The following is a 13,423-nucleotide window of genomic DNA, read 5'->3' as shown; positions in this document are numbered from 1 at the left end:
CGTAGATGCAAACGTGTTTTGTTAAACGGAGAGGTGATAGAACCGGTGGAATCTGTATTTCTTGGCTATACTCTGGATTCCAAATTACAATGGGACCCACATATTGAAGGATTGGCGAACAGACATAGTTCTGCAGCATACGCGGTTAAAAGATTAGATGATTAACTAACATAGATACGGCGCGACTAATATACTTTAATAATTTCCATAGTATTATGTCCTATGGTATATTGCTATGGGGCAACGCTGCCGATATTAATACAATATTTGTGGTGCAGAAGAGGGCTATTCGTGCTATTTATAACCTAGGTCCTAAAGAATCATTGAGAGCAAAATTTAAAGATATTAACATCTTGACTTTTGCTTCTCAATATATTCTTGATGATGTAATCAGGGCCGTGCATTGGTTTTCTAGCAAGGTAGGCACTGAGGATCTAACTAGTCGTAGTTGAGCTTTGGAATATGCAAAAATTGCTTAACGTAGGATCTCTAGTATCTAGTGTAAGGAAAAATTTTATGAGTGGGTGTTCAATAGAAGTTTGCTTATAAATAACGGAACCCAATGAAACTAAATTAACTGTAACACTAGTGCTATATTTATTTAGGGTTATAACGAGGTAGGCACTGCCTAATTGCCTATATGATAATATGCACGTCCCTGATTGTAATGTATGTTTATAGGCACATATGTGAATTTGCTAGAAACTGTCATAACCATAATGTTAACACCTGGAACAGACATAAACTTATAATGCCTACTACTCCGCTAAGTCGAGTTAGTAAGTCTGTGGGGCGATGTATATGCTTTAACAACAAGATCCCAGAAAATGTTCAAAACAAAAGTATTATGTAAAGAACGATGGTGTGGTAAAGGTTACTATAACATGAATTGATAATGGAGCGACCGCCCTCAGGCTGTTAAATAATAAGTTTAATTGTACAATATTACAATTTGAGAGAGAAATTCAGTATGTTTCAGTGAGTCATTTGTATTCATTTGTCATCAGTCATCGCGATCACGACGCTATATAATATCAACACTATAACAACTTTTCCAGGCTAACACAGAAACACAACAAACACAAACAATAATTTATATCATTTGCTTGTATATATTCATACTAGTTATATCAAATGTAACTACGGCTGTCATTGTTTCAAGCTTCCGCCCTCAGACAAATGCGTTTCTTGTGTCTTGGAGGTTAAGGTTTCTTTTACCGAGAGCCAGGCGCCAGCTGTGAGCTGCCATAATCGTACAAGTACATGAACAAGGCCGATATCAGGGTAACGTGCGCCAAGCGAGAGATTATGCACCATAATGCCATGTGTAGTAGAGCAGTGTTTTGTTCGCGGTCGCGGGCGGGTCGTGGGAGGCGAGCGCACGTGACGACGGGCGAGCTTGACCTAGTTAGCTGATGCACCATTTCGGCTCATGTCGAAACTCTAAACTCGAATGGCTGCGAAGCTCTCGCCTCTTTGTCCCTTCCCAGCCCGCAGGTCGGTGCCGGTGCCAAACCGGCTCAACTACGCACTACTGTATGTGTAGACAACGCAGTGCTTTGTTCAGACAATAACATATCGGTTATATCTGTGATATTCTGCATTGGCTGGTGATTTATAACGTAGTCAAGCCATAAGTTCATAACAAATAAAAATGCATTTATTTTTATGGCGTAATGTGTCCTAACTTTGCTTATGAAAACAAATGTAAGAATATAATATTATGAGTATTGCAAAATTTGCATGTAACTAATGGGAAATAATAAAAGACTGATTTATTAATTTCCTTATAGAATTAAGGCTTTATGAGCATTAAAAGCAACGCAGCAACCTTTAAGATACAACAGCACGCAGGCACTCCAAGCTGGCATGGTCATCAGAGGACTTGTGGGTATATCTATCGATAGTACGATATACGAACGCGACTTATTATTTATCTTTAAGTGTCTTTAAAATGATCGAAGGCTCCAATACCCACACTGCGCAAGGCAAAAAACACCAAATTTCATTATTATAATTTAATAAACTAGCTACAAGAACAATAATCTAACTTAAGATAATGGAGGATTTACGATATATTCAACTGATCTACGGATCATCATCATCCTCACTTCAGCCGATAAACGTCCACTGCTGGACAATGCCCCCCCCCCTTAATTTGGAAAAGAGAAACTTATGAAATAATGGAATGGGATATAAATAGGCTTTTGAGGAGGCCTTGTCCGTGCGAAAATTTATAATAAAACATCTAAGATTAAATTTTGTTAAACTGCATTATATTTTTTAAAAATCCAACGCCATAAATGTACTTTATCCTATAGCCATCCATTGTACTTGAAATGAACAAACGCTAGAAGACACTCAATAAAGCAATCTCTACGCAACGCTAAGAGCTGAGTGACTACTGGATTTTTTTTAATGAAAATAAGCGACAAGACGAGCAGGACGTTCAGCTGATGGTAATTGATACGCCCTACCCATTACAATGCAGTGCCGCTCAGGATTTTTGAAAACCCCAAAAGTTCTGAGCGGCGCTACAATTACGCTCGTCACCTTGAGACATAAGATGTTAAGTCTCATTTGCCCAGTAATTTCACTAGCTACGGCGCCCTTCAGACCGAAATACACTAATGCTTACACATTACTGCTTCACGGCAGAAATAGTCGCCTTGGGGTACCCATAATCAAGCCGGCATCCTGTGCAAAACAGATTACCACTGGTATCAAAAAGAGTCTCCCACTGGATCCAAATAGTGCTAATTCCGCCAATATTTGTCTTTAAACAATTCGACACGTGTTCCGCCTCTACACGAGGCATCCTCAGGACGTGTTGTCTCGCCAAAATCTGGCACGAGACTCTTTCCGGGATTTCCGCAAAGTTACGCCTACTTCAATAAATTAAGGTAGTAATTTATCAATATTTGTAGATAGTATGAGGAGATAGTACGTATGAGGGGTCGGAGCCAGAAGCCGGACAAAAAGAAGCTTCACAGACAAAGAAAAAATATTACCGACTTGCTTTAACATAACTGTAACCTCATATGAATAAGCAGTGATAATTCAACCAAGTGTTAATAACAATAGCTCCTAACAATCAGTTAATATAACTTTTCGTCTACTAATTCTCCAATTTTCAAAGCGTTTAACTATGAATCGATTTTATTATTCTCTTTCACTATCGATAATATAATATCACGCGTAGTTTGAATGGTTATCACATGTACGAAATAATTTTGCATGACATTACCAATAAAACTTGTTTAATTAACTAGACTGCGTGGAAGGTTTCCAGATTGTTTTAGAATAGGCGATGCCTATTTGTGAAGTTATCTTTATATATTTATAGTTAGTAATATACATACAGTGTGGATGTACATCTTCTGTAACTTGTGGTTTTTTTACTTATATTATATATAAGTAATTTATTTTTTTAAAGTGATTACGTCGCTTCTAACTAATTACACAAATTATATTTGAAAAAAAAATGAATGATGTGGGACTCGGACCCGTGACCTCTCGCGTTTCTTACAAGCGCTTTTCCACTGAGCCGAGTCGAGTTCGAGCGAGTTTTGTATTCAAATTTAATTTGTATATAATATAAGTATCTACATTAAACAATCACTTTTTTTATTTTTAAATGACTCGTGTAAGATATTTTATTGGGTCACTATATTCATTGTAATTATTATATATTCATAATATGAGTACAAATGAGTTTCTTACTACTTCTTCTCATTAAAATTCAACGTATTCATTTAAAAAAATATATATAAAAAAACAAACGCCTCCAAAAACACTATTCCAAAACAATATATATAATGTGCACTAAAAAGTATAAAAATAATTGCATTGTTATTTTTGGAATCGGTGTCCTTCCGCCGCAACCAGCTCTCGCCTCTCGCCTCCTCACGACTCAAGCACATCTCACCTATTAACTATGTATGTAGTAACAAACCTATCTTGGATGACACCGACTCCAAAAATTACAATAATCGTAACTAGAATTAGATTAATTAATTAGATTGTATAAAAATACGCAATTATTTTTATACTTTTTAGTGCACATTATATATATTGTTTTGGAATAGTGTTTTTGAAGGCGGTTGTTTTTTTGTTAATTTTATTTTATTTTATGATTTTTAGTGAATTTGAAGTACACTAACTAACAATTTGTCTAAATATGTGTAAATATACAAAATTTTTCAATGTAGCAATCAACGTAAGTACTTTGCAATTTGATTACAGACAGTTTTCCGTTACTTTGTCATGGATTCCGTAATCAGAACCTAACCAAACTATCTTTGAAGTATATGCTTTCCAATAAAAAAAGAATCATCGAAATCGGTTGGCGTGATATTGAGTTATTCCTAAATTTATCATCCACTTTGCTATACGTATGTACAGCAAAATTTAAGACTTTTATGTTTTTCTCATGGATGCCACTGTCTGGACCAAATTACAATGGGACCACTCGGGAGGCACTAGCTTTCAAATTACAAAAATCGGTTCTCCTAGTCGAAAGTTTTGAAGTAACAAACTTAAAAAAATACCGACGAATTGAGAACCTCCTCCTTTTTTGAAGTCGGTTAAAAAAGGGGCAAACGGGCAATAGACTCATGGGATGGGGAGTGGTGACTTGGTGAGGCAACCGCCCATGGACATCCGCATCAACATCAGGTGTCAAGAGATGCGTTGCCGGATATGCTCTTTTCTTGAAGGTCCCTAAGTCGTAAGACGTATCAGCTAGGGAAAACAGCAGCCGGTTATTGATTCCAAAAAGTGGCTGTGAAGGCAAGAAATTTCTTGCAAAACGCGAGGTTGCGGAATGCCAGACGTCAACGTGATGCGGGTAATATTTTTAATTTTGACGATTACGTCATTAGTCCAGTGGTTGAATCCGGCCGCTGGAATCAACACGAACAGCTCCTCTGAGCACTCCCCGTGATAAATGCTGTAGCAGATGCAGAGAAGTGAAATAGTAAAATGTATAACTTTTAACATTTATAAACTGTCATGTTTTTAACAAATATATTGTATGAAGTAATTCTTGATGAGAATAACTAGTACATTTCGATCACAGATTGATGTTTTGATCACCTTCCTGCATTTAACACGTCAATAACTGACCTATAGAACGTTTTGGTATTGTCTTTTTTTAAATCTAAGAATTGAACATTGAACTGTAGATTCATGATTGTGCGAACGATTATATAAATCTGGATTATAATCGATTAGGGATTGAATATATACCTCGGACATTATAACTAATTTATTATGATGTGCGTTTAAACGTAACTACAAAACACAAGTGGAAGCTTAACTAACTCATTAAAGCAAATACGTAATGTTATAAATAATACGTAATTTATTTGTAAGCAATAATACAATTCTACTTGCAAGTCGGGTTATTGGGCATTTTGTTATATTCTTTTATAAAAAACGCATAAAAGGCATTTATTTACTCAAAATTGGTTCCTTTTTGATTTCATTTCTAATATACTAGATACAGTATACTACCGCTTCGGAAACAAATGGCGCTCTGAGAGAGAAAAAGCGGCGCAAGAAACTCTCCCAGCATTTTTTTTTTGCGATCTTTTCAATAAAAATATACAATATTGTACAGTCACTTCTATTGCTATAAAATAATCATAATCTAGTTCCAGGCTGTTTAATCACTTATATTCAGCTGTGGAGTAATAGGATTTACGACACAACGATTTTTTATAAAACACTTATTTTTCTATAGATAATGCCTGAACAGAACTTGTCAATTGCGGCCGTTCCCAATATTCAGTCTATCTCTTACTTGAGATAAAAATCGTAGCTATCGTTGACTTTTCTGTCCCAATAAACTTATCGACGGTAACTCACCTTATCCGTACACGCTGTCTGTCAATGGGACGACGTAAAGCTTACCAGCGATAGAAGATTGTATGGAAATTGCAATTCACGCGTCCCAATATAATATATACATAATATGCGATAAGAATGACTTATCGGGTATATTGGGAGAGCTTCAGATTATTGACAGCTAATTACTGACAGTAGAAGGTAGTAATTTATCTCTATCTGTAGATAGTATATTGGTAACGGCCGTTAGTCAATGGCCGACTTAGGTACTGTTTACATCTAGTTGTTGCTGTCAGTTTTTATATGATTATGTCGTAGAACATACGAAGAAGTCGGATGAAATCACGTTTCATTTGTTAGTACCACATTTCCAATACATTTCATTAAAATATTGAATTTAATTTACGTTACTTATTTGTCAAAGAACATTAAGCTTCTATTTCGTAGGTGTTGCCACCGAATAACCGATTAATTAACCCAACTTCTTTCAATAACTTTATTCAAAAAATTTAAATCTTTTAAATATTGCTGTGTGAAAATTATTATGAGAATGTAATTAATAAACTCAATACTATACTGAAACATGTCGCTTTTTCTTTCTTAACTACCAAATTAAAAGTAATAAGTAAGTATATTTTTTTTATATTTTGGTTTGTATATATATTATTAGCCATAAAATGTTTAAAAGCTAAATATCATTAAATAATTTATCTCAAATTGTTTCTTTCACAATACCAATTTATTATTACAAACTGCGCCTTATCAAGCAAAGATTATTTTATTTGCCAATGTAACTTGGATATATAATAATAATTGGAAATTATATTGAATTCATTATAACTTACTTTTCGCCTATTTAATGTGTTTACCAAATTACTTAGTCGTTCCTACAGAACATTTTAATTTTACCCCAAAAGCGGTAATGACATGATGCCTGGTCACACTACGCGGGCGGGGAGTCATTTTGGACACAACACGCTGCATACAAATGTAATTGAACATTCCTTCTGGTTTGTTCTGTATTCTGAGTTAAGCACATGGGGAGTAGATGCAATGAAATTTTAATTGTACGATCGATACGATTAACCTTAAAAGTTTAATTGTAACAACTTAGGGGCGAACAATTTTACTAGAGTCGGTCATGTGGCAAGTCAATTAAAGTGATAATGATAAACATCGCCCTTACACTCGCATACTAGAAACGTAAATAGATTATTATTTAGATTTACGAGGTCATTTTGAGACAGCACGCATCGGGTGACCTCATTTCTAAACGACTTCCAATCCCTCGAGGAAAATATGAGCAAATGTACGATACAGCCTGATGCAGGGGTTGATATTATAAATTCTATATTACATCCCTTATACTTATCTTTGACTCTCTAACTGGTTGCTAAGAATTTGAAGAGAAATAAAAAAAAATATACCAGTGGGAGGCTCCTTTGCACTTTGTACCACAACGGCGCCTTTTTCAGCCGTGAAGCAGTAATGTGTAAACATTACTGTGTTTCAGTTTGAAGGGCGGCGTAGCTAGTGAAATTACTGGGCAAATGAGACATAACATCTTATGTCTCAAGGTGACAAGCGCAATTGTAGTGCCGCTCAGTTTTTTTGTATTTTTCAAGAATCCTGGGCGGCATTTCATTGTAATGGGTAGGGCGTATCAATTACCATCAGCTGATCGTCCTGCTCGTCTTGTCCCTTATTTGCATAAAAATAAATATATATATATATATATATATATGTGTATAAGTAAAACATCATAAAAAGCACTTTGCAGCACCCAAATTATATCGGGATTATAAAACCAAGTCACAATTCGGTATTGATGGCCTGCTCAGTTACTCCTATGTAATACTGTACATGGTCGTGTTCAGTTACACCTTCTCATTCAATTAAAAAACGAGAACATAAACACGTGTGCATTCTACGTTTGGCACACACTCAAATGCTGTATAATGTATATATGAACTGATGATGCGTAAATATATAAGAAGAAACAGCAAGTAAGCATTTTACCATTTGAATCATTTGTTTCAAAGACTAGCGAAGACATAGTGTACACAACATGGAACCCTCTCTGAACGGGTATCGGCCGGTGATCATCATTCATAAACATGTTTGATAATAAGAACCGTCAACATGGTGATATGGTAATGATAAGGTCCCAGAAGGAGGTTCTTTGCTCAGCGTGTCGGCTAGGTGACTGGATTACGAGACTTAACTTCCTGTGTCGTAAAGGGACGACCCTAATTGCGGTATTGCTCACAATTTTGGGAAGAATGAGGAATCAAGAGCAGCACTGCATTGCAAAGCCACCTATAACGCGTTATCTAACAAGATAATCCCACAAGCGATATAAATACTACGAGGTTTTTTCACAGAAAACCTACTAAAAAATGTTAGTATTTTATGTAAATATCCGACTTTAGTATATCTCATATTCGATATTTTTGTAAAAGCATAAAGAAAGTAAACTTAGCGCATTAGTTGAACCAAGAAAACGCTATTAGTATGATCGCGCATCAAGTAACAGAGATAAGCAAGTCCTCTTTGTAGATGCACGTTTCGAGCACGATGTAAGCAAGTCGACGACACCGGGGATCGATAGCGAACTCCAGGTCATCGCGGTGCATTGATTATTTGTTTTACATTGGCTCTGGCTCGCGTTCGAGACCAGAGAGTACACCAACATCGTGCTTCACACACTTCATTGGAGTCTTATCTATAATAATAATAAGTTTTTATTAAAGGAAAAATTACCCAGTATACAGTATATTATATATATATAATATACACAAACTTATAATCTATCTGGAAAGGTTAATAAAGCTCTTCCCAGGCGTCTTGGTCCTGGCACCGTCATTTATTTACTATTTTTGTTTTTATCTATTGGAGTTGCTCAAAAGACTTGTAATTATATAGAACTAGCCATTCCGGCCCGCTTCCGTGTGAATGCAATGCTATGAGGCAGGAATATAGCAAAAAGAATACAAATGTGTAAAAAGACATATTTGTAATCACAAATCAATTATTTTTTCTGTGGGAAACCTTGGAAACTTTTATAATGTAGAAAATGCACGCAGTGATTACAAGAGGTGTCCAGCTCTGTAAGTAATTTCATGTGAATTATTGTTTAAACTTGTAAGTTGTAAGCAGCAATAAAATATTAAAATACTGAACAAAGATATTTTTTTTTATAAGAAATAATTTTTCTTCGGAGACTTTTTCTACCACAATGGTGTCAATGGAGTCCTTTAGCTGACATCAAGTATTGCTAACTTGAGCTTAATGCATTTGTGACGCCCACGAAACCTTTTTAAATAATAGTTGTCCGTACACTTTTCTTCCTCTAAAGCCCTTCGCCCACACTAGAACCGTCCTGCACCTTATTCTCTCGCAACATGACCAGTTCATGACCTGCAGGCTGTCATCTGTGACTCCCTTAGCCATATTTGTCACCATATTTTTCGGTGAGGCAATACCAGTTTTCCCTCTAGTGCCCTCTGGCCTCTCTATATCTTGTTGATGTTATCTTTAGTAGTTAGCAATAAAGAATTGGAGGGACAAAAATTTTTGACTAGTTATTGATCGTGCGTCGTCTGGATAGTACCTACAACAGAGTTCTAGAAAACCGTGGGCGGTTGTTTTTGACGTTTAATAAGTGATTTTAAATCCTATTTTGAATAAATAAATACAAATGAATATGAATACCGTGTGTACGTTTCCTTACACTGACTCAATTACAGCGAAGTTCTTAGTCCTGTATGTCTCGAGCGGTTATCCTTTGACCCCGGGGTCCGGACAATGCTCTCGCCTAAATCGTTCAGTCTAGACTCAGTCTAGACCTCCGCCACCCCGCTTTTGAGACCCCAGCCTCATCCCCATAGCTACTGATATAATATGAAAGTCGAAAAGAAATAGAACAGTGACATTAATATGTTAGTGTTGGCCACTTATTATGGTAAATATTCTCACAAATTCTTCAGTTAATGCATGACGTAAATTTAGATCATAAATGTCCCAAAATATTAAATAATTATCGAATCCATCAGAATATGTCGCAGCGGGCTGGTAGTATCACACAATATGACAATAACTAAAAAGAGATATTTATGACCGAGTGATTCATAATTCAATTAAAGAGGATGTACTCGTACAAAGATTTTAAATTGAATCAAAAATAATGTGAGTAATAATAACTCTGCAATAACTCTGCAGATATGAGGCATGTACGATCCACGTGTGACCGCGTTGGCCGCTGATACGGCACCCTGTGCTTTTTTTTTACGCTATAGATGCGATTATTTCAGGTGAGGTCAAGATCTGGTGACTGCACTCTTTGGTACAGTTTGTTGTGACTGTCCTTCATTTGGAGTTTTGTTAGGTTCTGATCACGGGATCCATGACAAAGTAACGGATCACCTAAATTTTTAGGGGCAAATTAACAATACTCAGCCGAATCTTTTATATGCTATCCCGACATTTGAATCACCTACTGTAACGTCATTATGGTCAAGTAACTGTCGTTGTCGAATATGATGTAATAGAACACCTTTACGACTTACAGTAGTAGGGGTGCGATCTGTGTCATTATTTCTGACTGACTGTAATCAAATTGCAATGTGCTTATGTCCATTGCTGCTTTGCAAAATTTTATCAAAAGTATATCTACCAGTGGGAGGCTCCTTTGCACAGAATGCCGGCTAGATTATGGGTACTACAATGGCGCCTATTTGTGCCGTGAAGCAGTAATGTGTAAGCATTATTGTGTTTTGGTCTGAAGGGCGCCGTAGCTAGTGAAATTACTGGGCAAATGAGACTTTACGTCTTATGTCTCAAGGAGACAAGCGAAATTGTATTGCTGCTCAGAATTTTTGGGTTTTTCAAGAATCCCCAGTGGTACTGCACTTTAATAGGCAGAGCGGATCAAGTACCATCAGCTAAATGTCCTGTTCGTCTCATCCCTTATTGCCATAAAAAAATCTACACATATTTAGACAAATTATTAGTTGGTGTACTTTAGATTCTATATAATAATAAAAAAAATTAACAAAAAAACAACTGACTTCAAGAACACTATTCCAAACCAATAGATAGAATATGCACTAAAAAGTATAAAAATACTGTGTAGCAGCACAATATTTCATTGAGTGTGATCACTTCAACAAGTCACCCAAACTAAGCGATTTATAAAAATGGACAATAATTATAAATTGCTAATTATACTTCTAACCCTTATCTTTTTTGTAGCGAGGTTAAGATAAAAAAATATGTGTAATTCAATATGTACTAGCAGTGTTGCCATTTTGGCTTTTTTTTATACCTGTTGGCATGAAAAATTTGGCCTAAGCATTTTGCATATTTTAGTGTTTTTCAAATTATACAATAAAATGTCTTTCCTAAAAACTGATCATTGGGATTAAAGAGTAACTTGTGATGCCAATAACTTTTGATTTTGAAGATAGCCCCTCAACATAGCACTAACTCACAAAGTACAAACACGATGAATCCAATATTGATGATTTACAAATAATATTATGTACTCCATTTTAAATTACCCTACCTATTTACTATTAATTTTTTTAGAATGTAACAAGAGACAAGAAGTTTTTTGGGAATTATTTTTAGCATATTTAAGTGTGATCTAGCACAGATTTTTTAGCATTATCATCGTAAACATCTAGCATTATTACCAAATACAAAACTTCATCACTGTGTACTGAATACTAGAGAAGATAACACAACCTGATTGATTGTAACAACAGTTAATTAATGATATGCCGTGTGCTTCTCTCGGGTGTAAAGAGAACAGGGGGGTTGAATTACACCTTCTGCTGAATACACATCTCTATGGTTACAAGGTCTCTGCTGACACACCTCTCGAATGTCATACCATTGCTAAGTCAGGAGTGTAGTGCCTGCACAAGTCAGCAGATTGGGATAGGATACATTCAAGTTGGCATCCTTTCCTTGGGGCAAGGTTTGTTTATCATTGGATGATACCAGTGCTTGTGCCATTGTAGTGGCCGATGTGATACTACAGGACATATATATTTTTATACCGGTTATTTATTTTTATATCAGTGGCAAATCTCAGCCCTGCTTTAAGGTATCAGTTAAATCAGTTAAAAGTATGGTGTACATTTAAAAAAATATAAAATATAAAAATACCTATGTAATTGTAAAACATATATTTAATAATACTTGAATAGCAATTATATAACACTGGAACATCATTTTTTAACACTTAAGTATAGATATTTAATTGATAAAATGTGGCAATAGATCAGATACAAAAGTAAATTCAATGAAATAAATACTTCTTCAGTCATAAAAATATTGTCAAAATTTTAACATTTTCTGAACAAAACACATCTTATGCCAACTTGTAATATTCATTTAAGAAAAATTTAAGACATTTTATAATATATTATAAAACAGTAGCGTAATTTTTCTTTGTGAAAACATAGACATTCAATGCAATTTATATTAGAATTGTTTATTTCCTATATTCCTAACTTGACCTTGTTTAATTAATTAAACAAATTAATAAAATAATTATAACCTGATATGATCATATATGCGAGGAAACAATTAAAATGCGCAGTATAGCTAGTTGGTAATTTTGGAAATATTATGTTGACGCAAAATATACGATCAGCTGATTTCTTTGTTTGAGTGACTATTTTATGAAAAGATGGAATGTAATAATTTCATGCTGACACATCATCTTACACGCATATTATAAGCTTGTATAGATCGTACGTTATTACCTTCCCGTACATCGCAATTTTCTATAAAATAGCTATTCCATAAACAAACCTTGAAAGTTCTTACCTTTGTAGTGCACTCTGAGATTATTTTGCGACAATCCGATGTAGCTGAATTTGTCCTTAGTACTCCATGACCTTGGCAGTGGTGTTTCATCTTCGTTCACATTGGGATACAGCAATTTTAAACGATCTATAGCATCACTTTGCACTTGATTTTGGGAATCCATCGTCCCTCGTCCACTACCCATCGCAGCCATTTCTGATTTCCGTATTTTTCTTTATGTCATTTGTCAATGACGTCACATCCAGTTTTCGCTGTACAGTGTTGCTAGCTTTTGAAATAATTGTACGTTTTATCACAGAGTATAGAACTCTGTATGTTGCCACTAATATTATTAATTTTTCACTTACCTACTATTTAGGTGACCTAAATATTTATTCTGTAATAATAATTATAACACGTTAGCAACAGTGATAATCACTAAAGAGATAAAATAACAGATTTCACCTTTACATAATAGATGTTTTGAAGTTGAAGGTATTATGGAAAACAATATTCCAAAATATATTAGAGATATTCAGTTGAAAGTGGCTGTCAAGCTTAAATTCGTTAAACAAGATAAATCTCTTGAGCTGTTAGAAAAAAAGCAACAGTACTGTGATGAAATTCTTGAGGTAGTTCCATCTAAATATTATTATTACTTTTGTTATATTTTTACATTAGCATAATTTGAGGGTTCGTTATCACAAAGTAATATTTTATTTTAAAAATAATATGAAACAATAATATAATATTT

The 13,423-nt window shown here is 35.0% G+C and overlaps 1 protein-coding gene across 3 annotated transcripts in view; it reads right to left on the bottom strand.

Annotated features, from left to right (window-relative positions):
* The window catches only part of LOC126977946 (ran-binding protein 10), a 58,146-nt gene extending 45,231 nt beyond the window's left edge, over positions 1–12,915 (bottom strand). For all 3 annotated transcript variants that reach the window (XM_050826649.1, XM_050826651.1, XM_050826650.1), the window contains exon 1: positions 12,691–12,915. In XM_050826649.1, coding sequence (XP_050682606.1) covers positions 12,691–12,883 — 193 coding nt within the window. In that variant the 5' untranslated portion in view covers positions 12,884–12,915. The remainder of the gene's footprint in view (positions 1–12,690) is intronic.
* Positions 12,916–13,423: the final 508 nt, after the last annotated feature.

This window comes from Leptidea sinapis, chromosome 46 (genome assembly GCF_905404315.1).
Source record: "Leptidea sinapis chromosome 46, ilLepSina1.1, whole genome shotgun sequence".
NCBI lineage: Eukaryota > Metazoa > Arthropoda > Insecta > Lepidoptera > Pieridae > Leptidea > Leptidea sinapis.
The sequence above is the reverse complement of the archived record's forward strand: the minus strand, read 5'-3'. Positions and strand labels throughout refer to the sequence as shown.